Source organism: Megalobrama amblycephala, linkage group LG18, assembly GCF_018812025.1.
Source record: "Megalobrama amblycephala isolate DHTTF-2021 linkage group LG18, ASM1881202v1, whole genome shotgun sequence".
NCBI classification, from domain to species: Eukaryota; Metazoa; Chordata; class Actinopteri; order Cypriniformes; family Xenocyprididae; genus Megalobrama; species Megalobrama amblycephala.
In genome coordinates, this window is record NC_063061.1 from 37,220,199 (window position 1) to 37,245,935 (window position 25,737).

The window sequence follows — 25,737 nt, forward strand, 5'->3', positions numbered from 1 at the left end:
ATAAAATAAAATGTATAAAACGTATCACCTAGTGGTCAAGGCAACATTTCTCATTTAAATTTATTTAACTTGTACTAAAATAACTAAAACTAATCAAATATATATATATATATATATATATATATATATATATATATATATATATATATATATATATATATATATATATATATATATAGACATGTTAAAACAACTATTAAAAATGACAACACAACAAAATTACTAAAACTTTAACTAAAATGAAAACTGATAAAAACTGATGAAAAAAAAACTATAGTATCTCGATACTAAAATAATGTTTTGTTTTTTTTCTTTTCGAGTTTTTAAAGGCAGGTGGTTTTGGAGGCTTTAAAGTTGGATTGATGCATTTGAGTTACTTTAACTGGTCAATTAGTTAGTTAGTTAGTTAAGCTGGTATACTAATGAAGTCTTTTAATAGATAGATTCTTTAACAGTTAGTTGATAGACTAGTTAGTCATCCAAGATAGATTCTTAGTCAGTTAATTAGTTAATCTGATAGGCTAGTTAGTAATCTGATAGATAAATATACAGATAGATAGTTGATTGGTTGGTTAGTTAAACTGGTAGGCTAGTTAAGTTGTTAGTTGGTTAGTTGGTTGGTTAGATAGTGAGTTAAAATGACGTAGTCATCTAATTGATAGATTTAGTCAGTTTATTTGTTAAACTGAGGCTAGTTAGTAATCAGATAGACAGACAGACAGATAGATTGATAGATAGATTGATTGATTGATTGATTGATTGATTGATTGATTGATTGATTGATTGATTGATTGATTGCTCACGACCTGTAAAAATATTTAAATTTTTTATTCAAAATAGATTCCCTTTTTAATTTCTCGGTGAGAAATTAGAATTTCATTCTGTGTGAGCGCAGCGATGTACATTCCCTCAATGGACCACAAGGTGGAGCAATGGGGGATCTCAATTTAAAATAACATTAATTTAAAATGTCAATGAATCATCAAGGCAAGTAATTCTGGGAATGTTTTTCTCTGAAAACAGAAGAAAAGAATAAATCTAGTCTCATAAGGCAGAACGTTTAGGATCCACTGCGAACATCCTCTGTGTTACATAACATTCCCGCTCTGTCTCTGTTTTTCCTCTTTTCCCATCTTTCGTTCCTCTATTTCGTGTTTAACCTAACTCAGCGCTTCTCTGGCACAAACTCAGTACATTTCTGGATTTTGTCCATCCTTCTGTCCTCAGACAGGTATCTGTTTTCCTCATCTTTCTCCGTCTCTGTTGTGCGCCCAGTAATTGGATATGTCTTGGTGAGACTTTCAGTATGTTCTCTTTGTGTTCTGACCGCAGCTCTTCTGCATTAGTATGCATACTCATGTCTTGCTCCAACATAATCAAACATGTCAATGACTTATTTTATGGGTGAATCTCATGAAGAAATGTCATATTTCACCCAGAATAAAAGAAAAATGGGAATTATATTTTGCATAAAAAAAAAAATTGTTAATTTATAACCATTAAGATTTTTTGGCATTATGACATTATTTTAATTTATTTGGGAATCAATTAGACATGCTGATTGTGACTTCATTTAATGCAATTCATTGGATGTGATTGATTACTATTTTGATGAATAATAAAAGATTTCAAGTCAGAACTGAATTGTAAACCTAATGTATTATAAAGGTATTCATAATGTACGTTGTAATACACTATTATATTTTCATAAACGTTTGTAACTAAAGTTAAAATGCATTATTTTTGCAGATTCCTTGCTACATCTGAAATTGGTTGTGTGTCATGTGTTTTAATGTATTATATATTTTTGTGTAACAATCAATAGATTATTATAATGAGCTTCATTCTCTTTATGCAAAATACAATTTCTTATTTTTTTTTTTCTTTTTGAAACTGTGTTTATATGCACAGTCTAGTCTTTCATCATTATTATGTCTCATAACAAATCTTCTCTTTTCGGTCTGTGTTGTTTTTCCAGGGTCAGATGGGCAGTAAGGGTTTCCCTGGGGCTATTGGACCTGAAGGGGTCAAAGTGAGTACATGAGCAGTATAAACACACACAAATCTACTAAGACACACACGGTCACTCAAACACTCTCTGATGTCTTTCAGGGCGAGCAGGGTGTCACAGGGAAGGCTGGACCCATGGGTGAGAGGGTGAGTATATAGACAGAGTTATCACCTCTAAACACACATGTGACCTTCACACTGATGATGTTGTGTTTGTAGGGGCTTGTTGGCTTCATCGGTCCTGGAGGGGAGGCTGGACTAGCTGGAGAGAAGGTAAGACACACCTGAGAGTGTGCAGCATACATACAACTCCTTCAGTAGTGTATAGAAACATCCCAGGATGCATATCGTGAAGTGGGTGGAGAGCCTGGTCAGAGCTGCGGTTTACACAAAAATATGAAGCAGCACAACTGTTTTCAACATTGATAATAATAAGAAATGTTTCTTGAGCAGCAAATCAGCATATTAGAATGATTTCTGAAGAATCATGTGACACTGAAGAGTGGAGTAATGATGCTGAAAATTCAGCTTTGATCACAGGAACAAAAATTACATTTTGACATATATTCAAATAGAAAACAGCTATCTGAAATTGTAGTAATATTTCATAATATTACTCTATTTTTGATCAAATAAATGCAGCCTTAGTGAGCATTAGATTCTTCTTTGAAAAATACTAGAAAATCTTACAGACCCCAAACGTTTGAATGCTAGTGTTAATGTTCTGTCATGTGATTTATTTAGGGTGATCGTGGAGAGATGGGTTTGCCCGGACCTTCGGGAGAGAAAGGATCAACGGTACGGCACTCGTACACACAAATACTGCACTTAAATTCTCAGCGTGCACTTCCTCCCCCATTCTGTCTCCCTCAAATTATGAATGTTGTTTAAAACAGGAAGTTCAACTGTCCATCATAGTTACATGGCCCACTTCCTCCCAGTCATCAGCTCATGTGTGTGTCTGGTGTATTTGTGTGTGACTAGAGTAATAATGTCATTTGTGGGTTACAAATATACAAAACATACCATGAAATTACCATGGTATGATGCCAAAATATACCACAGAAATGCGATGTAATGTAATATTTTGTAATAAATTTGCCATCACTTACAGGGGCACCCAGGAACCCCTGGAGAGAGCGGCCCAACAGGACCACCAGGCAGTCCAGTAAGTCTTCATCAGATATTACAGATGGTTTGGATGTCAAAAGGTAACTGATGGTAGTAGGCCATCATGACCCGCTATCGTTAGATCAGTGTGCTGGTCAGACAAAACAAATATACAGCTGTAGTTGCAGTGATGGAGAGAGGAGCCAGTCTGCCTGACACTCAATCCGTAGCGTGTCAGAAGAAAGAGAAAAGAAAGACAAGTATGTGTCTTTAACAATGTCTTTTTTTTCATAGGGTCCACCAGGATCACGAGGACCAATCGGCATGAGAGGACCTAAAGGAAGACGGGTAAGACATCTGGGCATCATAAGTGTGCAAGTGTGTGCAAGTCAGTCTTTTATCTAAAGTAAAACAGTACAGGTACAGTACAGGCCTTTTGGTGACCAGTTTTGAGCTTTAACCACCACACTTTTTTCTGTTATAGTTACTTTAACTGGTTAGTTAAGTCGTTAGTTAGTTTAGTTAGTTAGTTAGTTAGTTAAAATGATAGGCTAGTCATCTAATAGATAGATTCCTAGTCAGGCAGTCAGTCAGTTAGTTAGTTAGTTAGTTAGTTAAACTGGTAGGCTAGGTAAGTCGTTATTTGGTTAGTTGGTTGGTTAGTTAAACTGGTAGGCTAGTTAAGTCTTTAGTTAAAACAGTACAGGTACAGTACAGGCCTTTTGGTGACCAGTTTTGAGCTTTAACCACCACACTTTTTCTGTTAAAGTTATTTTAACTGGTTAGTTAAGTCATTAGTTAGTTAGTTAGTTAGTTAGTTAGTTAAAATGATAGGCTAGTCATCTAATAGATAGATTCCTAGTCAGGCAGTCAGTCAGTTAGTTAGTTAGTTAGTTAAACTGGTAGGCTAGTTAAGTCGTTATTTGGTTAGTTGGTTGGTTAGTTAAACTGGTAGGCTAGTTAAGTCTTTAGTTGGTTATTTAGTTAGTTAAACTGGTAAGCTGGTTAAGTCGTTAGTTGGTTATTTAGTTGAACTGGTAGGCTAGTTAACTCATTGCTTGGTTGGTTGGTTAGTTAGTTATTTGGTTAGTTAGTTAAAATGATAGGCTAGTCATCTAATAGATAGAGAGATTCTTAATCAGTCAGTTAGTCAAACTGGGAGGCTAGTTAAGTCGATAGTTAATTGGTTGGTTGGTTGGTTGGTTAGTTAGTTAATTAGTTAGTTAAGCTGGTAGGCTAGTTAAGTCGTTAGTTATTTAGTTAAACTGGTAGGCTAGTTAAGTCCTTAGTTGGTTAGTTAGTTAAACTGGTTGGCTAGTTAAGTCGTTAGTTGGTTGGTTGGTTGGTTGGTTGGTTGGTTGGTTAGTGAGTTAGTTAAAATGATAGTCTAGTTAGTCATCTAATAGATACATTCTTAGTCAGTTAGTTAATTTGTTAGTTTAACTGGTAGCCTAGTTAGCCATCTGATAGATAGATTCTTTGTTAGTTAATCTGATAGGCTAGTTAGTCATCAAATACATATATTCTTAGCTAGTTAGTTTGTTAGTTAAATAGATAGATAGATAGATAGATAGATAGATAGATAGATAGATAGATAGATAGATAGATAGATAGATTGATTTTGTGTAAATTCATGTATGTGTGTTAATTGTCAGGTGTCAATCACAGAAACAGACTGTGTGTTCGCTCACACCCATGCAAACACACATTGTAAATGTTTTTAATTAACCGACAGAATCAACATGAATTACTGGAGAGAAAACTGAGCACAGAGATGCAATGGAAACAAACTTAGGAGAGTTCAGTTTCTCCGTGCCGCTGTCTGGTCTTAGTTAGAGCCCCTCGCTGAGTCTGTAAATCACAACTTGTTGTCTTGATGATTCATTGATTCACTGATGCATTTAACCCCATTTTTGTTTCCTGCCTTCACTGCCTCTGTCACCGAGAAGCAGAAAAGGCCAAAACAATTACTTATCTCTTTTATTTAAAAAGACTTTAAAAGTCATATAGACTTACTAAAGGAAAGACCTGACCCGTATAAAGAGGGCAAAATAACATAGACTTGAGGGTGGACTCTTTGAACTTGAGTCAATAACTAGCTAGAACACCCCAGCAACTTCATAGCAACATACTAAAACCCCTAAGATCACATTTGCAATTGCGTAGTATCACCTTGGTAAGCAATCCAGATCCAAACTTACTAAACGCTAGGCCGTGATTCTGACCTATTTTGTTGTATATGCAAGTTCTATTTGTCCTCATTTCCTTGGCAATATGGACTTTTCTGTGACAAGGTCATTATGGCATCAGAAAGCCACTCCCAAACGCTTAGTTATCACCGCATGTTTCTATGTATATGAGGCCTACAAATGAAGACCGGATAACAACACAAGGAACCTGCAGAATGTCTTGCTGACATCTTTTGCAGCATTAATAGGTGTTGAGAAGATAATGAGCCACTTTATTTTCTCTGTTTTATGGATGTCTATCAGGTTTGTCAGCAATATTAATAACAGTAGTAATCCATATGAGGTATTCCAGCATACCATACAAAGTTCCTTCAGCTGCTTCATTGTGTGTGTGTGTGTGTGTGTGTGTGTGTGTGTGTGTGTGTGTGTGTGTGTGTGTGTGTGTGTGTGAGAGAGAGAGAAACAGACAAAGAGAGTGTGTGCCAGCTGGCAGAAACTGTGTGATGATATTGTTTCAACAGTCTGAAGTTTTTTGGCTGGGCACACACACCATAAGTTAGTGTAATTATCAGTACACACACACACACACACACACACACACAGCATTCTTCGAGTGGGAGCTAATGTGTGTCTGGTCTCTTGATGAAGTCCTTGTGTTCAGATCTCATTCGTAACTGTTTTATAGGCGAGCCAAACCGCTGTTTGTGAAAGCAAGGAGGATTCACTTGTTTAGGATTGTGTAGCATAACTGTGTGTGTGAGACATTTATGTTCTGTGTTCACCCAGGCAGATGCAACATAGTTCTTCATCATGTGTAGACCCCAAGAGCCTCTTAAACATTGACCTACATGCACGACCCAATATACTGCTGCAACATATCCCTTATATGTAAAGCCTACAGTACAGCTCCCCCTAGTGTTTGAGTATATACTTCAGGATTTAAACACAATATGGCTTCGCTCATAAATATTGATTAGATTATGCTCAAATATTTTAATTTACTGTTTAATAATAAATAGACGAGTAAATAATATAATGATTAAGAGAGTATTTTCTGTAGTAGTTACAAATCTTACAAACTTTTCAGTGTTATTTTTGCATTATTTAGTATTATTTATATGCTATACTATAGTTTACTATAGTTTTTATTAATATTTTGGATTAGCTTTTATTTTTATATTTTCTGCTTTCATTTTATTTATTCTTTAAGTTTTAATGATTATATAACAATAATAATTGTTTAATAATTATTTTTGTTTGTTAAATATTTCTTTTTAGCTTTAATTAATTTTTATTTCAGCTTTAGTAATTTTAGTACTTTAGTTTCAACTTTATTTCTTATTTTTGTCTGTTTATATTTTTTATAGTGCTGTCAAACGATTAATCGCATCCTAACAAAAAGTTTGGATGCATGTATGTACTTATTTAAGAAATATTTAAGTATACTTGTATATTTATATATTTATATTTATATATAAATATAATTAATACATAAATAATATATATATTACAAAATATAAATATTTTATATATAAATATAATATATTTTTGTTAAATATATACATGCATGTGTGTGTATTTCTATATACATAATAAACACAGTACATATAATATGTAAACACAAACTTTTTATTTTGGATGTGATTAATCGCGATTAATCATTTGACAACACTATATACAGTCAAACCAAAAATTATTCAGATATTTTTGGTATATTTTTACTAGTGGGTGCAGGACACTATAGTTCATTTATGTAAGTGAGGATAGCAAAATAAAGTAAACTGTGACATATTATATTTTAACAATGTCTCATTCACGTTACACTGTGATTTGTGGGAGCAATCATTCTTGTCAATTTAATACAATTTAAATTAAATGATTAATGCAACTTGACTTTCCATTTCAAGTGTGGCTGAAATCAACACTTAACTCATTATTTAATCGGACTGCCATAATTTCACAAAATGAAAAACTGCAAACATTTGTTAGATAACTGTAGTGTTACAGTACTGCACACTGCTTCCCAAAATATTCTTGAAAAGTAATATTACATGCTAGTGTACTGGACATAGCTGAGGAGATCAGTGTATGAAATATCTCAGAAGAGCTCATGTTTTTTGCACCTGTTTTAGGGTCCTAGAGGTCCAGATGGTGTGCCAGGTGAGCTCGGCACCGAAGGCAAAAAGGTAAAGGCCACTATCCTCCAGAGGTCATCTATAGTGACCAAAGATAAATGCTGTACACTCTTGAATCTAACATTATTTGATGTCTTCTCACAGGGTCTTGATGGTCCTCCTGGAAAAATTGGCTTCCCAGGACACGCGGTAAAAACCCCTTACTTCAAACACCTCTGATTGTGTTTCTACTCTAACTGATGCTGTGTCTCTCCAATCTGTGATTGATGGTAACAGTCACTGTGTCTGTCCAATCTCTCTGCAGGGGAAGATCGGGGAGTCTGGGGACGCGGGGCCAAAGGGATTTCTGGTTTGTTTCTTATTGAAATTTATATTCTGTGTTATTGTTATCTATTGCATGTATTTAGGACTGTTCCTCTAAAATGTAATATGTTTATCTAATAATAATATGTTATTTGTATAGCACATTATAGAATGCAGCTACATTTGTCACAGGTCAAAAGATAAAAACATTAGGGGAAAAAAATTGAACAATCAAATTTAAAAAATAATAATCAAAGCAACAGTATAATACTGCATTGTAAACAGTTAAAGGGTTAGTTCACCCAAAAAATTCTGTCATTTATTACTCACCCTCATGCCATTCCACACCCGTAAGACCTTCATTCATCTTCAAAACACAAATTAAGATATTTTAGTTGAAATCCGTTGGCTCCGTGAGGCCTCCATAGGGAGCAATGACATTTCCTCTCTCAAGATCCATAAAGGTACTAAAAACATATTTAAATCAGTTCATGTGAGTACAGTGGTTCAATATTAATATTATAAAGCGACGAGAATATTTTTGGAGCGCCAAAAAAAACGACTTATTTAGTGATGGCCGATTTCAAAACACTGCTTCATGAAGCTTCGGAGCACAGATGAATCAGTGTGTCGAATCATGATTCAGATCACGTGTCAAACTGCCAACGGCTGAAATCACGTGACTTTGGCACTGACAACAGCTGATTCGATACACTGATTCATTTATGCTCCGAATCTTCATGAAGCAGTGTTTTGAAATTGGCCATCACTAAATAAGTCGTTATTTTGTTTTTTTGGCGCTCCAAAAATATTCTCGTCGCTTTATAATATTAATATTGAACCACTGTACTCACATGAACTGATTTAAATATGTTTTTAGTACATTAATGGATCTTGAGAGAGGAAATGTCATTGCTCCCTATAGAGGCCTCACGGAGCCATTGGATTTCAACTAAAATATCTTAATTTGTGTTCCGAAGATTAACGAAGGTCTTACGGGTGTGGAACGACATGAGGGTGAGTAATTAATGACAGAATTTTCATTTTTGAGTGAACTAACCCTTTAATTTTTTTAATATGTAAACTTATTGTTTATTCATGAATTGTTTTATCAATAATTGATTAGAGTTGTTGCTATTATAATCATTTAATTAATTCAACAATACATTTAGTTTTGAATGATCTGTTTTTGTAGGGGATTCAAGGGCCATCTGGGGCTACAGGAGACAAAGGAATCGCAGGGGAGCCAGTGAGTGATGCTTTATTGCAGTTCAACACACAGAAACATATTTTCCAGTGTCTTTTTATGTAAACCGAGAGCTGGAAATCTACTTTACATCCTCTGGGTGTTGAGCAACTCTAGAAGATGAGTTTTGAACGCTGTGTATTTTTGTCTCATTCAGCCCTGAAATATATAGAATAATCTTTTGTCTTTCTTTTGATCAGTTGCATAAAAATAACATTAATAATAAATAACTGTATTATTTAGTAAACTATCTTATTCACATGACCAAGTTCATGACCTAATTTGTCTTTCTTGGCATTCAACCCTCATTTGTAGTTTAAATGTTTGTGATTATATAGCTGTTAAATGTAAATAAGATTGGCAGTAGTTTTGCCAGGGTGTGGATGTGAGATTGTACACACACACACACACACACACACACACACACACACACATCTGCTTCACAGTTTAACATTTTGGCTTCAGATAATGGAAGATTGCAATATTGAAGTGTCTGTATTGTGTTTGTATGTATGTATGTATTACTGATAAATGACTGTTTGTTTGGGACAAGGGACCTCCAGGTCCCCCAGGAACACTCGGACCCCCTGGAAATCCAGGGCCAAAGGTAATTCACTCCACACGTACACACACACACACATCTATAGTTTTTCCGTGGCTTCTGATTGTTTTGATTTCCCTTGATTGTGATTGATACTGAGATCAAATGATTACTGTGATTAATCACATTTACACACACAGTCATACTATAATTGATTAATGAAAGTAGTTTAATTTAATTAATTAGTCTGTATTGTCAGCAAAAAAGAAAGAGAAATAGAAAAATCTCTTTTTCTTTCTCTCAGGGCCCTGCCGGAAAAGTTGGCGATCCCGGACTTCCAGGAGAACCTGGAGAAAAGGTGGGATAAATTGTATGCGCACTTCATGAAAAGACTGTACTTTGGAGTCACATTACCTTTAGAAGCATTAACAGGCATAAATCCACTGTTTTTTGTTTTGAGAAAAATTAAATGTTAGATAAACATAAACTTAACAAAACTATAGCATGTTTTGTACTATAGCATAAACATAAGTATGCCCATACAACATATGTGTATATATATATATATATATATATATATATATATATATATATATATATATATATATATATATATATATATAAAAAGTATATATGTGGAAAAATATTTAAAATTTTAAATATTAAGTATAACTTCAAGTAATAAACCCCATCAAATATATATACTCGAACATTCCGTAAAATAATCTTTCATAAAGTTTGGAAAGGTTGAAGCGAATTACAAGGACATTTGCGGGCTTCACTGCACAGAATGCGCATATATATATATATATATATATATATATATATATATATATATATATATATATATATATATATATATGCTTAGTTTAGCAACCGTGTAGTCATTTTTTGTCCATTTTTATGTTTATTGAGAAAATTAATAGAAAATAACAAATAAAGCTTTTTAAATTGCATTCGTTCTGCTCAACACTATAAAATAAATTGAAAATATCAACTCATATAACATTCAGCTTGACTTCTGGAGATTGCTAATCAACAATTTCCTCCTTTTACTGACCATTTGTTGGGAAAAAAGCCTGCATTTTTAAGAGCTGTTGGCCCTATTTTGTATCCTATTCCTGAAAAGAGCCTGAAATTAGTGTTAACCCGTTTCCCATAATTTTCTTGCTTGATGTGCTGTTATGCAGCGCTAAATAGCTGTTGCTAAATCTGCTTTTCTTTGGCATTTCAAGGCCCCATTGAGCTGCTGTAATGAGTAGCGCAGCATGTGTGTCGCAATCACAGTCTGAAGAGGAACTGTATGACTATATTTGAATTGTTAAAGTTAGATAATGTCAGTCTGAGCTTGGCAGCGCTGCCTGACGCAGTCACACGTCATTGGGCATAACTGCTGTTTGGCTAACTGGACTCGTGTAATTAAATAAAAAGAACGTAAACTTGCTGGAAAGAATAAAACAGCCTGTGTTTTTGGACTCTTGTTATGTCTTTTCATTGTTTGCATAGGGGTCACTCGGGCCTGCAGGGAACGCTGGGGCAGCTGGACTTATCGGAACAAGGGTGTGTGTTCAATCTGTGAAACATTGATTTGATTTTTATAAATGTGCAAAAACAATATTCAAGTTGTCAAGGATGAGTTTTTGTTTGTTTGATACAGGGAGAACCAGGTTTAGAAGGAGAGGCTGGTCCAGCCGGCCCTGATGGCGCGAAGGTAAATAAAATTACAGTTATGTTTCAGATATACATGATTTAAAGCTGAAGAAAGAAACCTTCAATTTTATCCTTGTTTTTTTTTTTTGAACAGGGTGAAAAAGGTGACATGGGCGGAGAGGGCGAGCAGGGTGTCAGAGGTGACCCTGGAATCAAGGGGAAAGAAGGGCCACCGGGCGACCCTGGGCTTACTGGCGTCAGAGTGAGTGATGCAGTTATGCACACACAATATCACATTCATATTTTGCTGCATACTTCAAAACACATATCTCATATAGTGTTCTCAGTTTGTGAACAACACAAGAGTGTAAATTAAGGGGCGACTGGGATTGACTGCCCCCCATCATAATGGCCTGAAATAGCAGTCTTAAAAAGTACATATGCAAACCAGTTTTAATGCGCTCTTAAAAATAAAACTTATTTATTGGCATTGATGGTTCCATTAAGAATAACATCCATGGAATGCTTCCATTGTACAAAAGGTTCTTTATAGTGGAAAAGGTTCTTTAGATTAAAAAATGTTCTTCACACTAAGAAAAAATGTTTCTTCTAAGAAATGTTCACTGAAAGGTTCTTTGGGGAACCAAAAAATGGCTCTTCTATTGCATTGCTGTGAAACCACCCACCCTTTTGGAATTTAGTATATTTAGGAATAATATACATTTTTTAAAATCTGGTAGTGAACCATAGCAACAGTGAACCAGATAAGTGCTTGCATTATGATTAAGGATGTACAATATATATCGGCCAATATACAGTACAGTCCAAAAGTTTGGAACCACTAAGATTTTTAATGTTTTTAAAAGAAGTTTCGTCTGCTCACCAAGGCTACATTTATTTAATTAAAAATACAGTAAAAACAGTAATATTGTGAAATATTATTACAATTTAAAATAACTGTTTTCTATTTGAATATATTTCACAAAGTAATTTATTCCTGTGATGGCAAAGCTGAATTTTCAGCATCATAAACACTGTTCTTTTGAACTTTCTATTCATCAAATAATCATTCATCAAATACAAATATTTTGTACAATTGTACACATTAAATGTTTCTTGAGCAGCAAATCAGCATATTAGAATGATTTCTGAAGGATCATGTGACACTGAAGACTGGAGTAATGATGCTGAAAATTCAGCTTTGCATCACAGGAATAAATTACTTTGTCAAATATATTTAAATAGTACACAGTTATTTTAAATTGTAATAATATTTCACAATATTACTGTTTTTACTGTATTTTTAATTAAATAAATGTAGCCTTGGTGAGCAGACGAAACTTCTTTTAAAAACATTAAAAATCTTAGTGGTTCCAAACTTTTGGACTGTACTGTATGTTCATTTTTAATATTATCATTATCGGCCAGATAAGAAAATTTGGCCGATATATTAAAGCCGATAAATAATGGTTTATTTCCTTCAGCTGAGACACTTCAGATGTGCACTGTTCACCATGATGGTTTTTAATTGCTTGAAAAATGAATGAAATCACTTCAAAAAGGAAAATACAGTTAAGTGCAACGTGAAGCACAAGTCTGTCATATAAGCTACATAAAATTATAGACATTGAGAACATTGTAATTGTGTGTTTGGGACATGACTTTTAATGGTGAAACTTTTGTTTTTCTGTTCTATTAATTACTCTTTAAAATCTCAACAGATTAAAGCCTGAAAATTACCAACAGAACTTAAACCACTCAGAAAGTTTGTTGTTCAGTATTAATTATATACAATTCTAATATTTATTAATAGCTTTTTTAATATATTTTCAGTTTTCATTTTCATTTTAGTATTTTTCATGTGCTTTTGTCATTTTTGTTAGCTTTTTTATATTTCTCTTTAGCTTTATTTTAATTTAGTTTTAGTAATTTAAGTACTTCAACTTAAACTTAGTTTATTTCAAATAGAAAAAAAGGAATGTAGATTCATTAATATTGTTGTTTTCTGTGTAAATATAATTTTTTATTTCGGCTTTATTTATGTTAATAGTTTTTAGTTAACAATAACAACACTGTCGATCATCTGTATTTGTGAAATGACAGTGGAGTTGTTTTTGTTTTTTTACTTATTTTTTGCATGTGTGTTTTAGGGTCCTGAAGGAAAACCTGGTAAAAATGGCGAGAGAGGGAAACCAGGGTTTAAGGTAAGACATTAGACAGTCCCTCCAGAAAAACGTGTTTTTTTTTTGTGATTGTTGCGGGCAAAAATCCTTGCTTTCGCGTCATGTTTTCTTAAAAAATGCGATGGAATATGCAGGATATTTTTGCAATTTAAAAAAAAAAAAAAATTGCGGGAACTTGCAAAAACTGCGGTTGATGAAAAAGAGAAAAAACGCTGTTTTCCCCAACACCCTGTTCTCACTAGACTACTACCTTAATGTAAAGAGTCATTTCTTATTACTTCCTAATTCCTATGATAAGCAAGCATACTAAATCACAGAATATTTAACTTCTCATTCTGTTTTATTTCAGACCTTAATTGAAAATAATAATAATAAAAAATAATTTGCCCCCACTGTCATGTAACACACGGGAAACTGCTTTGCATGATTTGCGTGCTTCATCATGGTTTCACCGCGGGGTTTGCTGATGATGATCACGTCGCGTAATTACGTCACTTCATAAGGTTCCCATGGCAATAGGGGGAAAATAATGGCGCTTTACTTGTGTGAAGTAAACGCAACATTTTTCAACTTTCTGCTAAGATATATGTGACTATGAATATGAAATCATGCTAGCCCCGCATATTTTGCTTGCTGAAATCGGCAATTTATGCGGCGAAAGTGCGGCATATTTGAAAAAATGCGATCCCCGCATAAATATGCAGACTGATTATGCATTAAATCAGGCGATCGCATAATCGCGTTTTTCTGGAGGGATTGATTAGAGTTCAAGATACCATTTTGTTTGGTTGATGTTATTTATCTTTAATTTATCGAACACAGTAGCCATATTGACTGCACTTTCACGTTACCTACAGGGTGCCAAAGGTAACATCGGTCACCTGGGAGAGACAGGAACCATGGGAAAGATCGGACCAATCGGAACCACCGGACCAAAGGGCTCGCGAGGAACCATCGGACATGTGGTAAACAGTTACATCTGTTATTATTACGTTTAGGTTTAGCAATACGTCCAACTCGCTTAGCATTTAACCTGCACAAGAAAACTCTCATCTTGTTTGTCCCTGTGTCTCAGGGCGCTCCAGGGCGTATGGGGCTGCAGGGTGATCCGGGCATATCCGGATATGAAGTGAGTACAGGAAACAAGCACAAATATCATCACATGATCTTATTAGCATATTACAAATTATTTATTTCCATATCAGCGCACAGATTGATCAACTCAATTCTGATACTGGAATGGTGCTTAAAAGCTTTTTCTTTCTCTACAGGGTCACAAGGGACCTCAAGGTTCAATAGGACCCCCGGGACCAAAGGGTGAAAAGGTAAAATGTATTCATCACTCATTTTGTTCAAAAATTTTCATACTTGTGACCTGCACAGTTATGTCATCCTGAATCAGTGTTGCCAAGTCCGCGGTTTTCCCATGGATTTAGGCTACTTTTACACTATTGCCGCGGGTTGTTTTTCATGTCCACGGGTGAAGCGACCCAGAATAACCTGATATTTAGCCCCTGGAATGCAAATTTTATCATGGGAACCCTGCCAAAAATGCAGATTTTACCCCCTGGAATGTGATTTTTACCTGGGGATCATTTTTCAACATTCAACATTTTTATCAATTTTTTCCCATCCTTATTTTATTTACAATACGCTCTCAAATGAAACCTTGTTCTAAAGTGTTACCATATTTTTAAATATTGACCATTTATATAAACACTCACTCATTTGAATCAGTTTTCTATAATCATCTGATGTTTTGCATTATGTAATATTCTAGGGCGAACAGGGGGATGATGGGAAGGTGGAGGGTCCTACAGGTCCACCAGGACTCAGAGTGAGTCTCTCTTATTTTCATTTTTATATCTGTCTGTGATTTCCTCTTATTTCAATAGCGATATTTACTACATCATGCATGTGTTTGTGTATTTTCAGGGTCCAATTGGAAAGCGAGGAGACAGGGGCGAACCGGGAGATCCAGGATACGTGGTGAGATAAACACAGCTACCCAGAAAGCATGCTATTGTCCTACTGCATATGAAGCGCATTAGCTAATTGACTTGCGTGTCGTCGGTGCACACCAACATGTGACCATTTCCTACAATCGATTAAAAACTGCCAACTGAGATTAAAAGGTGTTTTATATGATAATCGGCTAAACATAAAAAATATGTTATAGATTACATTACGATGAAGACCGTTTCAAGGCGGTTTTGATTTAGGTTCACGTTAGAAGATAATATCCCCCAGCAAAAATATGGTTTGAGTAGAGATGTATGCGTTTTAATAGATAAATTGCAGAACTTTGGTCAGAGAATATATACAGTATTATTAGTAACGATTGCTAAGGAAAGCATCATTATTATTATAAATATTGCACATACTTTAGGCGTATTGGTCTGCAATAATTGCATGAGCAAGCACCACTCTTCAAATTTTCTTCAGAAAAATTTAGTTCTTTTTAATTTTATGTATTATTAATAAATTAAAATAAATTATTAATTTATTACATTTCCATATATAATTTAGTTTTGTTATGTATTATTTTTTGGTTTATTGTAATTAAGAATAATTTTGTTTGTATGCGCAGGGTCAGCAAGGTGTTGATGGTTTTCGAGGCAAACCCGGTGCTCCTGGACTACCTGTGCGTATAATATGACATCAGATCATGATTACAGATGTGCCCGCACTAAAACATACACACAAACACCTTTTCTTTTGTTTCTTTTAATGCATTTTTAGGGTAATCCTGGTCCACGTGGAATACAAGGCCCCAAGGGATCCAAAGGAGAACAGGTAATGCTATGCTTGCAGCTCGTATGTGTGTGTGTATGTTTTGTAGAAAATTCAGATTTCATTACTTATGGTTTGGAATAGCAGCCGTAAACAACATGTGGTAGAAATCAGAGCCTTGTCACATACTTCAGCAATACGGGTTAGATGTGTGTGTGTACGTTCATGCTGTATATGATTAATTCTGTGTCTGTGGTTTTCTCCTTGGCATTACTTCTTTTTCTCACATGCTTTGTTATTCTCTATCACTTTCAGGGTCAGAAGGGTAAACAGGGTCTTCAGGGGGAGCGTGGCAGCAGAGGGTCACCAGTAAGAGGAACTCTTTCATGCTTGAAGCACAATTTTAATAAGGCGAATGATGTATGCTTAAAATTGTACTTTAAGATTTTAAATATTTAATCTAGTAATCATCATATTACAGTTATCAGAATAGAAACATTTTAATGCTCCTAAACAGACTTAATTTTCTTTATGCAATATGTAATAATATTTATTTAATTTCCATAATGGTAACTCTGATATATAATTTATTAATTATATTATTGATTAAAATACATATATTATTTATATATAAATCATAGAATTATTGATGTATTGTATATTACCTATATCATTCATAATTTTTATTTAATTAATTCTTATATAATTCATATAATTTATATAATTATTTTTTAAATTGATTTAGCTGCCAAATTAATAAATATACGAAAAGAAATGTAATCTCATTATTAATATTTTTTATCGTGCAATATATAATATGTATTAATTTATTTGATTTGCATAATTTTGATTACTTGTGAGAACACACACACACACACACACACACATATATATATATATATATACAATTTTATGAATTAATTATTGTATTATATTATTAATTAAAATGTATTTATATATTAAACAGATCATTATTTATATATTATTTTTATATAATTCATTCTTATAATTTTAAATTGATTTGTGTATCTGCCAAATGAATAAATATAAATGTGTATAACAATTTAACATTAAAATTAAGCAACCCACAAATGTCATTACTGTAATACAAAAAGAAATGTATTCTCATTACTAATATTTTTGTTTTATTAAAACAAAGTCCCTTTAAGACAAGTCATTTCACTCGGCGGCCATCTTTGAAACGCCTCTCGGGCATCCTGGGCATCATGCAGCTCCTATCTCTTTGAATGGGGAAACATCAGATTCTCCAAAACTGTTCGCCAACCTTACAATTAAATTTCATATTTGAAATCACCAATGAAATCTAACAACAACCAACTCATAAATTTAGTTTCTAAACGGTCGAATCATGACAAAAAAAACTGTATTTTTTCAGGCTGGATCAAGCTAATGCGCATGCGCAGACCTAAATGCGCGTCTCTTCGGAGGCATGTGTCTGACTGTTTCTATAGAAACCGGTGATTCTAACGGCCGCTGAGGTGACGCGATGACTTTACCAGTCGGCGATTGGCTCTTGGCTTTAGAAGGCGAGACTTATTCCGCCATATTGTGCGTTACACTTTCTCCCATTCAAAACAATACGAGTGACACGTCTTGTGTTATTCTATAGTCTTTGATTAAAATCAGCTCTAAAAAGTCATACAGCATGCAAAAATACTATGATATATAATTGCAGTTGTAATATTTAATATTTACTCCTGAAATATTCATTTTACAGTAATGAGAATAGAAAAATCTTAATGATCCAGAAAAGAGTTAATTTTCCTCCTGCTATATATATATATATATATATATATATATATATATATATATATATATATATATATATATATATATATATATATATATAGTTACAGTATAGTATATATTTATCGTTTTTTAATGAATTGATATTATTAATTAAAATGTATTTATATATTAATTAGATCATTATTAGTTAATAATTATAATTATTTTTAATTGATTTAGGGTTGAAATATGACCCTAAAATGTTTGTACTGTTTTTGTACTGTATTCTCATAGTAATATACTTCACCACAAGTACATTTGTTTAAACCTCTTTCCTTTTTTACTTAATGACAGACTAAATGCCCAGCCTTCTCTCTGTTCTCATCAGGGTGTTGTTGGGTTGCCCGGCCCAAGAGGGACTGTGGGTCGAGAAGGACAGGAGGGCGTTCCTGGCATGGATGGACTGCCAGGGAAAGATGGAAGCAGAGGAATACCAGTAAGAATTCATCATGAGACCTGTGATTCCTGATCTCTGATCAGTCTGAACAGGGTTATTACATGCATCTTTCTCTTTTTGTTTAGGGTGATCAGGGAGATGATGGCGAGTTTGGTTTGCCTGGTAAACCCGGTGCACCTGGGAAGGTTGGCGTTATCGGTTTACCAGGCCCACAGGGATCATTTGGTCCAAAGGTCAGAGAATAACATTTTAACACAATAATTATGATTTATATTTATATTTACACTACCGTACTAATGTTTGGGGTCAGTAAGATTTTTTTTTTTTTTTTGCTTTTGAAAGAATCTCTTCTGCTCACCAATGCTGCATTTCTTTGATTAAAAAAATGCAGTAAAAACAGTATTATTGTGAAATATTATTACATTTTAAAATATCTGTTTTCTATGTGAATATATTTTACAATTTGATTTATTCCTGTGGTCAAAGCTGAATTTTCAGCATCATTACTCCAGTCTTCAGTGTCACATGATCCTTTAATATTTGCTGCTCAAGAAATGTTGAAATCAGCTTTGCTGCTTCATATTTTTGTGGAAACCCCTTTGCCCCCAGGATTCTTTTATGAATAGAGAGTTCAAAAGAGCATTTATTTAAAATAGAAATCTTTTGTAACATTATAAATGTCTTTACTTTCACTTTTGATCAATTTAATGCATCCTTGTTGAATAAAAATAATCTTTCAAAAAAAAAAAAAATTTACTGACTGTTGAACTGTTGAACTGTAGTATATATTTATATATCTCGACTGGGTCGTTTTCATGTATGCATTTGTTATATGTGTGCATGAATAGGGTGAGAGGGGCCTTCCTGGTCACCCAGGCCCTTCAGGAAAGAGAGGTTTTAAGGGAGGAATGGGTCTTCCTGGACCTCAGGGAGACCGGGGTCCTAAGGGCCAACCAGTGAGTACTACACCCAGACAAAAACACACAAAGATGTGCCATAAAAACTGTTATGCTTCACTGTGAACTCCCCAACTAACTACAAAAGACCCAGAGTTCATTTTGGAACAAAACATTAATAGTAATCTTTGATTTAGGGTGACATCGGGGAACCCGGCTTTCCAGGGATACTGGGAATGTTTGGACCAAAGGTGAGTTTTTTCACCCATTGCCAGGTATCTGATTTAAAGTGTTCTTCTTGGTGAAAAACAGAAATGTGATCTTCCATGTGTGTCTGCCCAAGAGAAACAAACAGAGATGAGATTTATAATTTCTGAAAGAGTTCCTTCCTTTGGGAAACATGTTTTCATCCACAGGCTCAAAGAGCGCCATAATTCACACAAACACTGAGGTGTATTTTTGTTAAGGAGCAAGACGAACCCACAGCCCTGAGCTCATAAAACAGGATAAGCGTGTGTAGTTGTGGTGTTACTGTGCCAGTCTAATTCATTCAGATTCATTCATGCTTCTGGTTTAACTTCATGAACTAGAGTTATGGAAAAAATTAAGGACCACCAATGGTAGCCACATAAACACTTGTCAGTGATAAATAGCCACATGTTTTCATGGTGTTTGTGGCCACTGAATTTTCCACTTCATAAATGCTCTAGTGCTCTTCAATATATACAACACACACATTAGCATTAATTGGTTAGCCACAGCTGTGTATTTGTATGTTTGTTTATGTGGGCTTGATGTTTGGGTCGTTTATTCAGGGGCCTCCAGGAGACTTTGGACCGAAGGGCATCCAGGGGCCTAAAGGGCCCCAGGGCAGCATGGTGAGCGCACACACACACACACAACCTCTATGTATACATACACATATTATAGTGCTTGTGTTGTAATATTTACATGTTGGTTTCAGGGTAGAGGGGGTTTAGCTGGACCTGTCGGTGTGATTGGCCCTATCGGTAGTCCAGTGAGTATATACACACTACTGTAGTGAACAATGTGGTCATATCTGCTCTCTGACCCTCAGCTGACCTCTGTTCTCACATTCTATAGGGCACCAGAGGAGATACTGGCAACAAAGGAGAAATGGTGAGAAGAGATGAATTCACTCTTTCTCTTCAGATCTTGATACGACAGTAGATCTTACAGGTTTCTCATAAACACTCTCTCTTTTTTTTCCTTACAGGGTGTTCAGGGACCTCGAGTGAGTCTTTACGATCACAGACATTGTCATTTCCCATTGTTCACGGCTTGTGTTTATTTCAAAGCCGCTTGTCTGTTTCTAACGTGGTTATTTGTGTTTTTCCAGGGTGCTCCTGGACCGCGTGGTCCTCCTGGACTTCCGGTAAAACACCCGCTTCTTTCTTTAACACTTCTAATAGATGCTTTCAGAATATTTAATTACGCTTTTTAGGACCTGCCAGAGATATCTATTGTTTTTATGTCTAATTATAATGACTAACCCAGAAAACTTTGCATTATTAAAATTCTAATAAAACTATTGTTTTTAAATTGAGGGTGTCCACAAATATCCCCAACCAGAAGTTTATACATATTATACAAACAATTTTGTGCTCCCATACACACATGCATACATGCCAATCTCTACTATATTTTAATATTATCAGTATAATTCATGTACGGTTATGATTATAGTTTTATTATTCGATTCTCTACAGGGTCCGCTGGGAATCCCACCGGCTTTGGTAAGAATTTTCGCTAACTTTTTATTTAGTTTGTTTGTTTATTCATTCATTCATTCAGTGCTATGTTCTGTAAAACTGCGTTATTAAGTTTGCTTGTGTGCATGTATGTTGTAGAAACAAGATTTTGGTCTTGGAGTGGCTCAGCCAGTTTTTAGGGAGACACAGAAAATAGAAGTGAGATCATTCAAACACACACACACACAGACACTAAAGACATGGCCTGTTTATTTTGCATGTCGCACTGTGGTTTATGATGATTGGGTGTTTATATGGTGTTTTAAAGACTGTCTCGTTGTTCTCTCAGGGTCGGGGTCTGATGGACATGCCTATGTTGGATCAGGCTCCAGAGATCCTGCGGACGCTCCATTACCTGAGCTCTCTGGTCCACAGTCTGAAGAACCCGCTGGGCACACGAGATCATCCTGCTCGACTCTGCAAGGACCTGCACGTCTGCCGGGACACGCTTTACGATGGTGTGTTTTGAACCTGAAGGAATATTCTGGGCTAAATACCACCAATATCATCTGTAAATAGTAGGGGTGTGACGAGACAGTTAGCTCACGAGATTGAGTTCACGAGAACGAGACAAGACAAGATTTTTACACAGTATTTTTAAGAAATCCTCAATGACGAAATATGTGAATAGAAAAATAGTCTGCAGGTGTGTTTGAAATGTTTTAACTAATCATCTTGTAATGAATGTCATTTCAGTTCTACTTTCTGAATATCTGAGTATTATAGCATGCAGTAAATGACAATAACAATACTCAAGCACTGTAAACTCGACTGACTGGCTTCTTTCCTGTATGATTTCACATGAGTCTCAACCTTAGAACTGCACATGATTTATGAGCTTCTACAACTTTTGACCTCCTAACTGAACTCCTTTAACAGTATAAATAAAAATGAATAACAGTTTTCTCTTATTAAGTGCAAACAATAAGTGCAACCATAATCAAAGTACTCTCTCAATAAACAAAGTGCAAATAGAGACCAAATTTTTCTTCAAGCATGATACAGAGCTAAGAGATGGTCATAACTACACAGCCCAGCCTAAGATGGCTTTCACATTGAGAGATATTTGCATGCATCAGGGAATTGAAATCGCATTTGAATGCATGCTTGCATTTTACTTTCGAAAATAAGACATTTATCAGACGCTTAAGGGGCTCGCACACAGGATGCGAAGCTCAATGTGCGTACACTCATAGAAAACAATGCGTTCGAATTTTAAAGACGTGTTGCGGCGCTGAGCTTCGCGTCCGGTGTGCGACCCCCTTTAGGCTCTGTTGTGCGACGCCATGGTCTTGTCAGTCATCTCGTCACATGATCAGTGAACTCTTGATTCCTGCTGCACTACATAGGACACTGCTGCTCGTGTTCGATGAGCTGGATGGAATTGAAGCGACCGTTATCAAACTGAATTAAATGGTTTTTATTTTTATAAAAAATAAAAGCAAAATGACAGTGGAGGCGTAATGTAAATGTAGCGGTGGCTGATTATATCCTAATTTCACCCTCACGCTCCGTCACGAGTCTGCTTTTCACGTCACATTTTAATCTCATCACACCCCTATTAAACAGCTGTAATAATTTTAATTTCAACGTTTCATTTTTGCTGAAATATTTGTGTCCTGGATTCTTCAGGCACTTATTGGATCGACCCAAACCTGGGCTGCTCCTCAGACTCTATAGAAGTGATGTGCAATTTCACCGGTGGTGGACGCACCTGCCTCAGGCCCATCACCACAGCTAAGGTCTGTAACATTCAGCTTCCAGATCATTGGCATTATTTTCACTGTTTTTTATTTGATTAATGCTGATCCTTGTATCTAGGGAGGATATGTTTAGAAAAGAAACATCATAATCTAATTTTACAAGTGTTAATATTGCTGGTTGCAGCTGGAGTTCAGTGTCGGACGCGTCCAAATGAACTTCCTGCACCTGCTGAGTGCCGGAGCGGAGCAACGAATCACTATCCACTGCCTGAACGTGACAATCTGGAGCCACACCCCCACCCAGCCCCCTTCCCAGAATGCTGTTCGGTTCCATGCGTGGAGCGGAGAGACGCTGGAGCCGGACGTGTTAGCAGACTCCTGCTGGGTGAGTGTGCCCTTCTACAATCTCTCTCTAATTAATGAGTGCTGTAAGCAACCTTAGCAACCGCATCCACAGCATCATGTGCAAAGAAAATTACCAAAGTATCACCAAAAAAATCCATACATAATTAAAAAAAACAAATGCAAATGTACAGAATTAATATTGTACATATAACTAAAAGCTCCAATTTTTAAATAAATAAATAATTATGAATAGTCAAATCTTTTGATCTGCATCCAACAAGATCAAAATAAAAAATAATGAAATGATATGAAGGGGTTTTCATTTAAGCATTTAATTTACTTGATTATCCAAAATAATAAACATTTAAATTTTAAATTGACGTAAATTTTAATAATGCATTTATTGCATTGCAAAAATGCAAACAAAAATAGAAAAAAGAAAAATGGTTTGTTACACACAATGTGACTTGCAGGTCATTTTGAGGGTTCTTGATATAATAATAATAATTATTATAATATATCTTATAAAAATGATATCTCAACGAAAAATATATTTTTTTTTTACAAAATAAATTTAAATAGCAGCACAGGTTTAGTCCAGTTTTATTTTAGTATTATTTATATACTATTTATTAATATTTTGAATTAGCTTTTATTTCATTTTAAAATTTTATTTCATTTGCTTTTATTTCATTTTAAAAAGTTTTATTAATTTTGTTTTGATTGTCATTATTATTAGTTTATTAGTTATTATTAAATTTTTCTTCAATTTATTTTTATTTCAGGTTTAGTTTTGTTAATTTTAATACTTAAATTTAAACATCTTTTTTTTCCCATAGATTTATTTTCTTTATTGAAAACCATTTTAATACTGTGTTGCAGTTTCATTTCTGATTGACTTTTGTCACTTTTGTATGCATGATGCATCACTGATTAAGTTTTTTTATTGATAGCAACTGAACGGGCGCTGGCAACATGCTGACTTCCTGTTCCGGGTGTCGGACCCCACCTTACTTCCTGTCGTACGCATAAGCAACCTACCGAAGACAACGTCCTCGTCGCGCTTTCACCTAGAAGTCGGACCCGTGTGCTTCCTATAGTGTGTGTGAGAGATTGTGAGAGTGTGCGCTCCTCAAACACACACCGACCCGCCCACAGCCCGCCCCCTTCAGTATTCAGCCACTGATTGGACTGCAGAAACAGAAAGAGGTGGTGTGGGCGGGGCTTTGGGGGACATAGCATTGAGACTCCTACAGTCTAAAGGAAATCCCGCCCCTACCAGCCATGGATGTCCAATCAGATTTGATTCCTCTAGAAAACAAGCCAATCATCTCGCAGGGACGAACACTCAGGACATCCAGGGGCGGAGAAACAGCCTCTGTCTCTGTCTTTCTCTCTTCTTCTCTTTCTGCCTCAGCCTGTTTCTTTGGTGCTCATTTTCTTTTGCTTGCTCTTTCAAATTATTATTAATAATAATAAGTTATTATAATACTTGTACTTTTATAATAAAAAATCAACAGTTTATTGAAGAGATGAATTAAGATCAATGAGAGGTATTATATGTACATATACACTTATTGTTTATCTGATCTTTTATATGGTAATTTTGTCACATGTAAAAAAAAGAAATGCTAAAGTGCAATAGGAAAATGAAGAAAAAATGATAATTGATTATATATTAAGTGTGCGTCTCAATGAGGAAAGTTTTTCAGGGGTGTTGTCATTCATTCGTGTCATTTTAACACTCCATCAGACAGGGAAGTGTGTGTGTTTGTGTGAATGAGTTTTGGAAGTGACCGTCAATGTGTGTGTGTGTGTGTGTGTGTGTGTGTTTATGTGACGGATCAGTAAACAAGTGAAGGTGCATGTTTCTTTCAAACTTACAGACACACCTGTGAATATCAACACATGTGCCTGAGGTGTGCCTGTCACTTTAAGTGGGCGTTTCTCAATGAAATAGGTGTGTCTATTTCAAAGGAGTTTATAAGGGGGAATCCCTGATGAAAACGCCTGGGTCATATTTCACCCAAAAAGAAAAAGAAAGCATATTTTAATATTTGCATTGTGACATTTTTGTGACAAGCACATTTTTACGGAAATTTTCTTTACCGTAATGCATACGGACATAATGCACCTCTTTGTAGTTACTTTGGTATTATTATATTATAATATTTTTGTATTATTTGCTTTGATTATCATTACAGAAATGTTGAATTGCTGAAACTTTACAGCATTGAGTATTTCTGTATTAAAGGGTAAGTTCGCCCAAAAATAAAAATTCTGTCATTAATTACTCATCCTCATGTCGTTCCAAACCCGTAAGACCTTCATCTTCAACTTCAACATTCATCTTCGGAACACAAATTAAGATATTTTTGATGACATCAGATGACTCAATGCCCAGAAAGCTACTAAAGATGTATTTTAAACAGTTCATGTGACTAAAATGGTTCAACCTTAATGTTACGAAGCGTCGAGAATACTTTTTGTGCGCCAAGAAACAAAACAAAATAGTGTCTTTATCAACAATATCCAGTGATTTCAAAACACTGCTTCATGAAGCTTCGAAGATTTACGAATCTTTTGTCTTGAATCAGTGGTTCGGAGCGTGTATCAAACTGCCAAAGTCATGTGATTTCAGTAAACGAGACTTCGTTACGTCATAAGTGTTTCGAAATTTCAATGGTTCACGTGAGTTTGGCAGTGTGATACGTG

The 25,737-nt window shown here is 35.0% G+C and overlaps 1 protein-coding gene across 1 annotated transcript in view; it reads left to right on the plus strand.

The window, feature by feature from the left end:
- The window catches only part of col27a1a (collagen, type XXVII, alpha 1a), a 67,525-nt gene extending 42,173 nt beyond the window's left edge, over positions 1-25,352 (plus strand). Inside the window, exons 23-61 of the mRNA XM_048165763.1 lie at positions 1,979-2,032; positions 2,113-2,157; positions 2,230-2,283; positions 2,755-2,808; positions 3,125-3,178; positions 3,415-3,468; positions 7,442-7,495; positions 7,589-7,633; positions 7,749-7,793; positions 8,943-8,996; positions 9,547-9,600; positions 9,839-9,892; positions 11,041-11,094; positions 11,192-11,245; positions 11,339-11,446; positions 13,335-13,388; positions 14,225-14,332; positions 14,443-14,496; positions 14,639-14,692; positions 15,148-15,204; positions 15,303-15,356; positions 15,958-16,011; positions 16,110-16,163; positions 16,416-16,469; positions 18,238-18,345; positions 18,432-18,539; positions 19,155-19,262; positions 19,400-19,453; positions 20,018-20,080; positions 20,167-20,220; positions 20,307-20,342; positions 20,440-20,457; positions 20,563-20,598; positions 20,933-20,959; positions 21,074-21,133; positions 21,264-21,432; positions 22,607-22,716; positions 22,862-23,062; positions 23,976-25,352. Coding sequence (XP_048021720.1) covers positions 1,979-2,032; positions 2,113-2,157; positions 2,230-2,283; positions 2,755-2,808; positions 3,125-3,178; positions 3,415-3,468; positions 7,442-7,495; positions 7,589-7,633; positions 7,749-7,793; positions 8,943-8,996; positions 9,547-9,600; positions 9,839-9,892; positions 11,041-11,094; positions 11,192-11,245; positions 11,339-11,446; positions 13,335-13,388; positions 14,225-14,332; positions 14,443-14,496; positions 14,639-14,692; positions 15,148-15,204; positions 15,303-15,356; positions 15,958-16,011; positions 16,110-16,163; positions 16,416-16,469; positions 18,238-18,345; positions 18,432-18,539; positions 19,155-19,262; positions 19,400-19,453; positions 20,018-20,080; positions 20,167-20,220; positions 20,307-20,342; positions 20,440-20,457; positions 20,563-20,598; positions 20,933-20,959; positions 21,074-21,133; positions 21,264-21,432; positions 22,607-22,716; positions 22,862-23,062; positions 23,976-24,122 — 2,679 coding nt within the window. The 3' untranslated portion in view covers positions 24,123-25,352. The remainder of the gene's footprint in view (positions 1-1,978; positions 2,033-2,112; positions 2,158-2,229; positions 2,284-2,754; positions 2,809-3,124; positions 3,179-3,414; positions 3,469-7,441; positions 7,496-7,588; positions 7,634-7,748; positions 7,794-8,942; positions 8,997-9,546; positions 9,601-9,838; positions 9,893-11,040; positions 11,095-11,191; positions 11,246-11,338; positions 11,447-13,334; positions 13,389-14,224; positions 14,333-14,442; positions 14,497-14,638; positions 14,693-15,147; positions 15,205-15,302; positions 15,357-15,957; positions 16,012-16,109; positions 16,164-16,415; positions 16,470-18,237; positions 18,346-18,431; positions 18,540-19,154; positions 19,263-19,399; positions 19,454-20,017; positions 20,081-20,166; positions 20,221-20,306; positions 20,343-20,439; positions 20,458-20,562; positions 20,599-20,932; positions 20,960-21,073; positions 21,134-21,263; positions 21,433-22,606; positions 22,717-22,861; positions 23,063-23,975) is intronic.
- Positions 25,353-25,737: the final 385 nt, after the last annotated feature.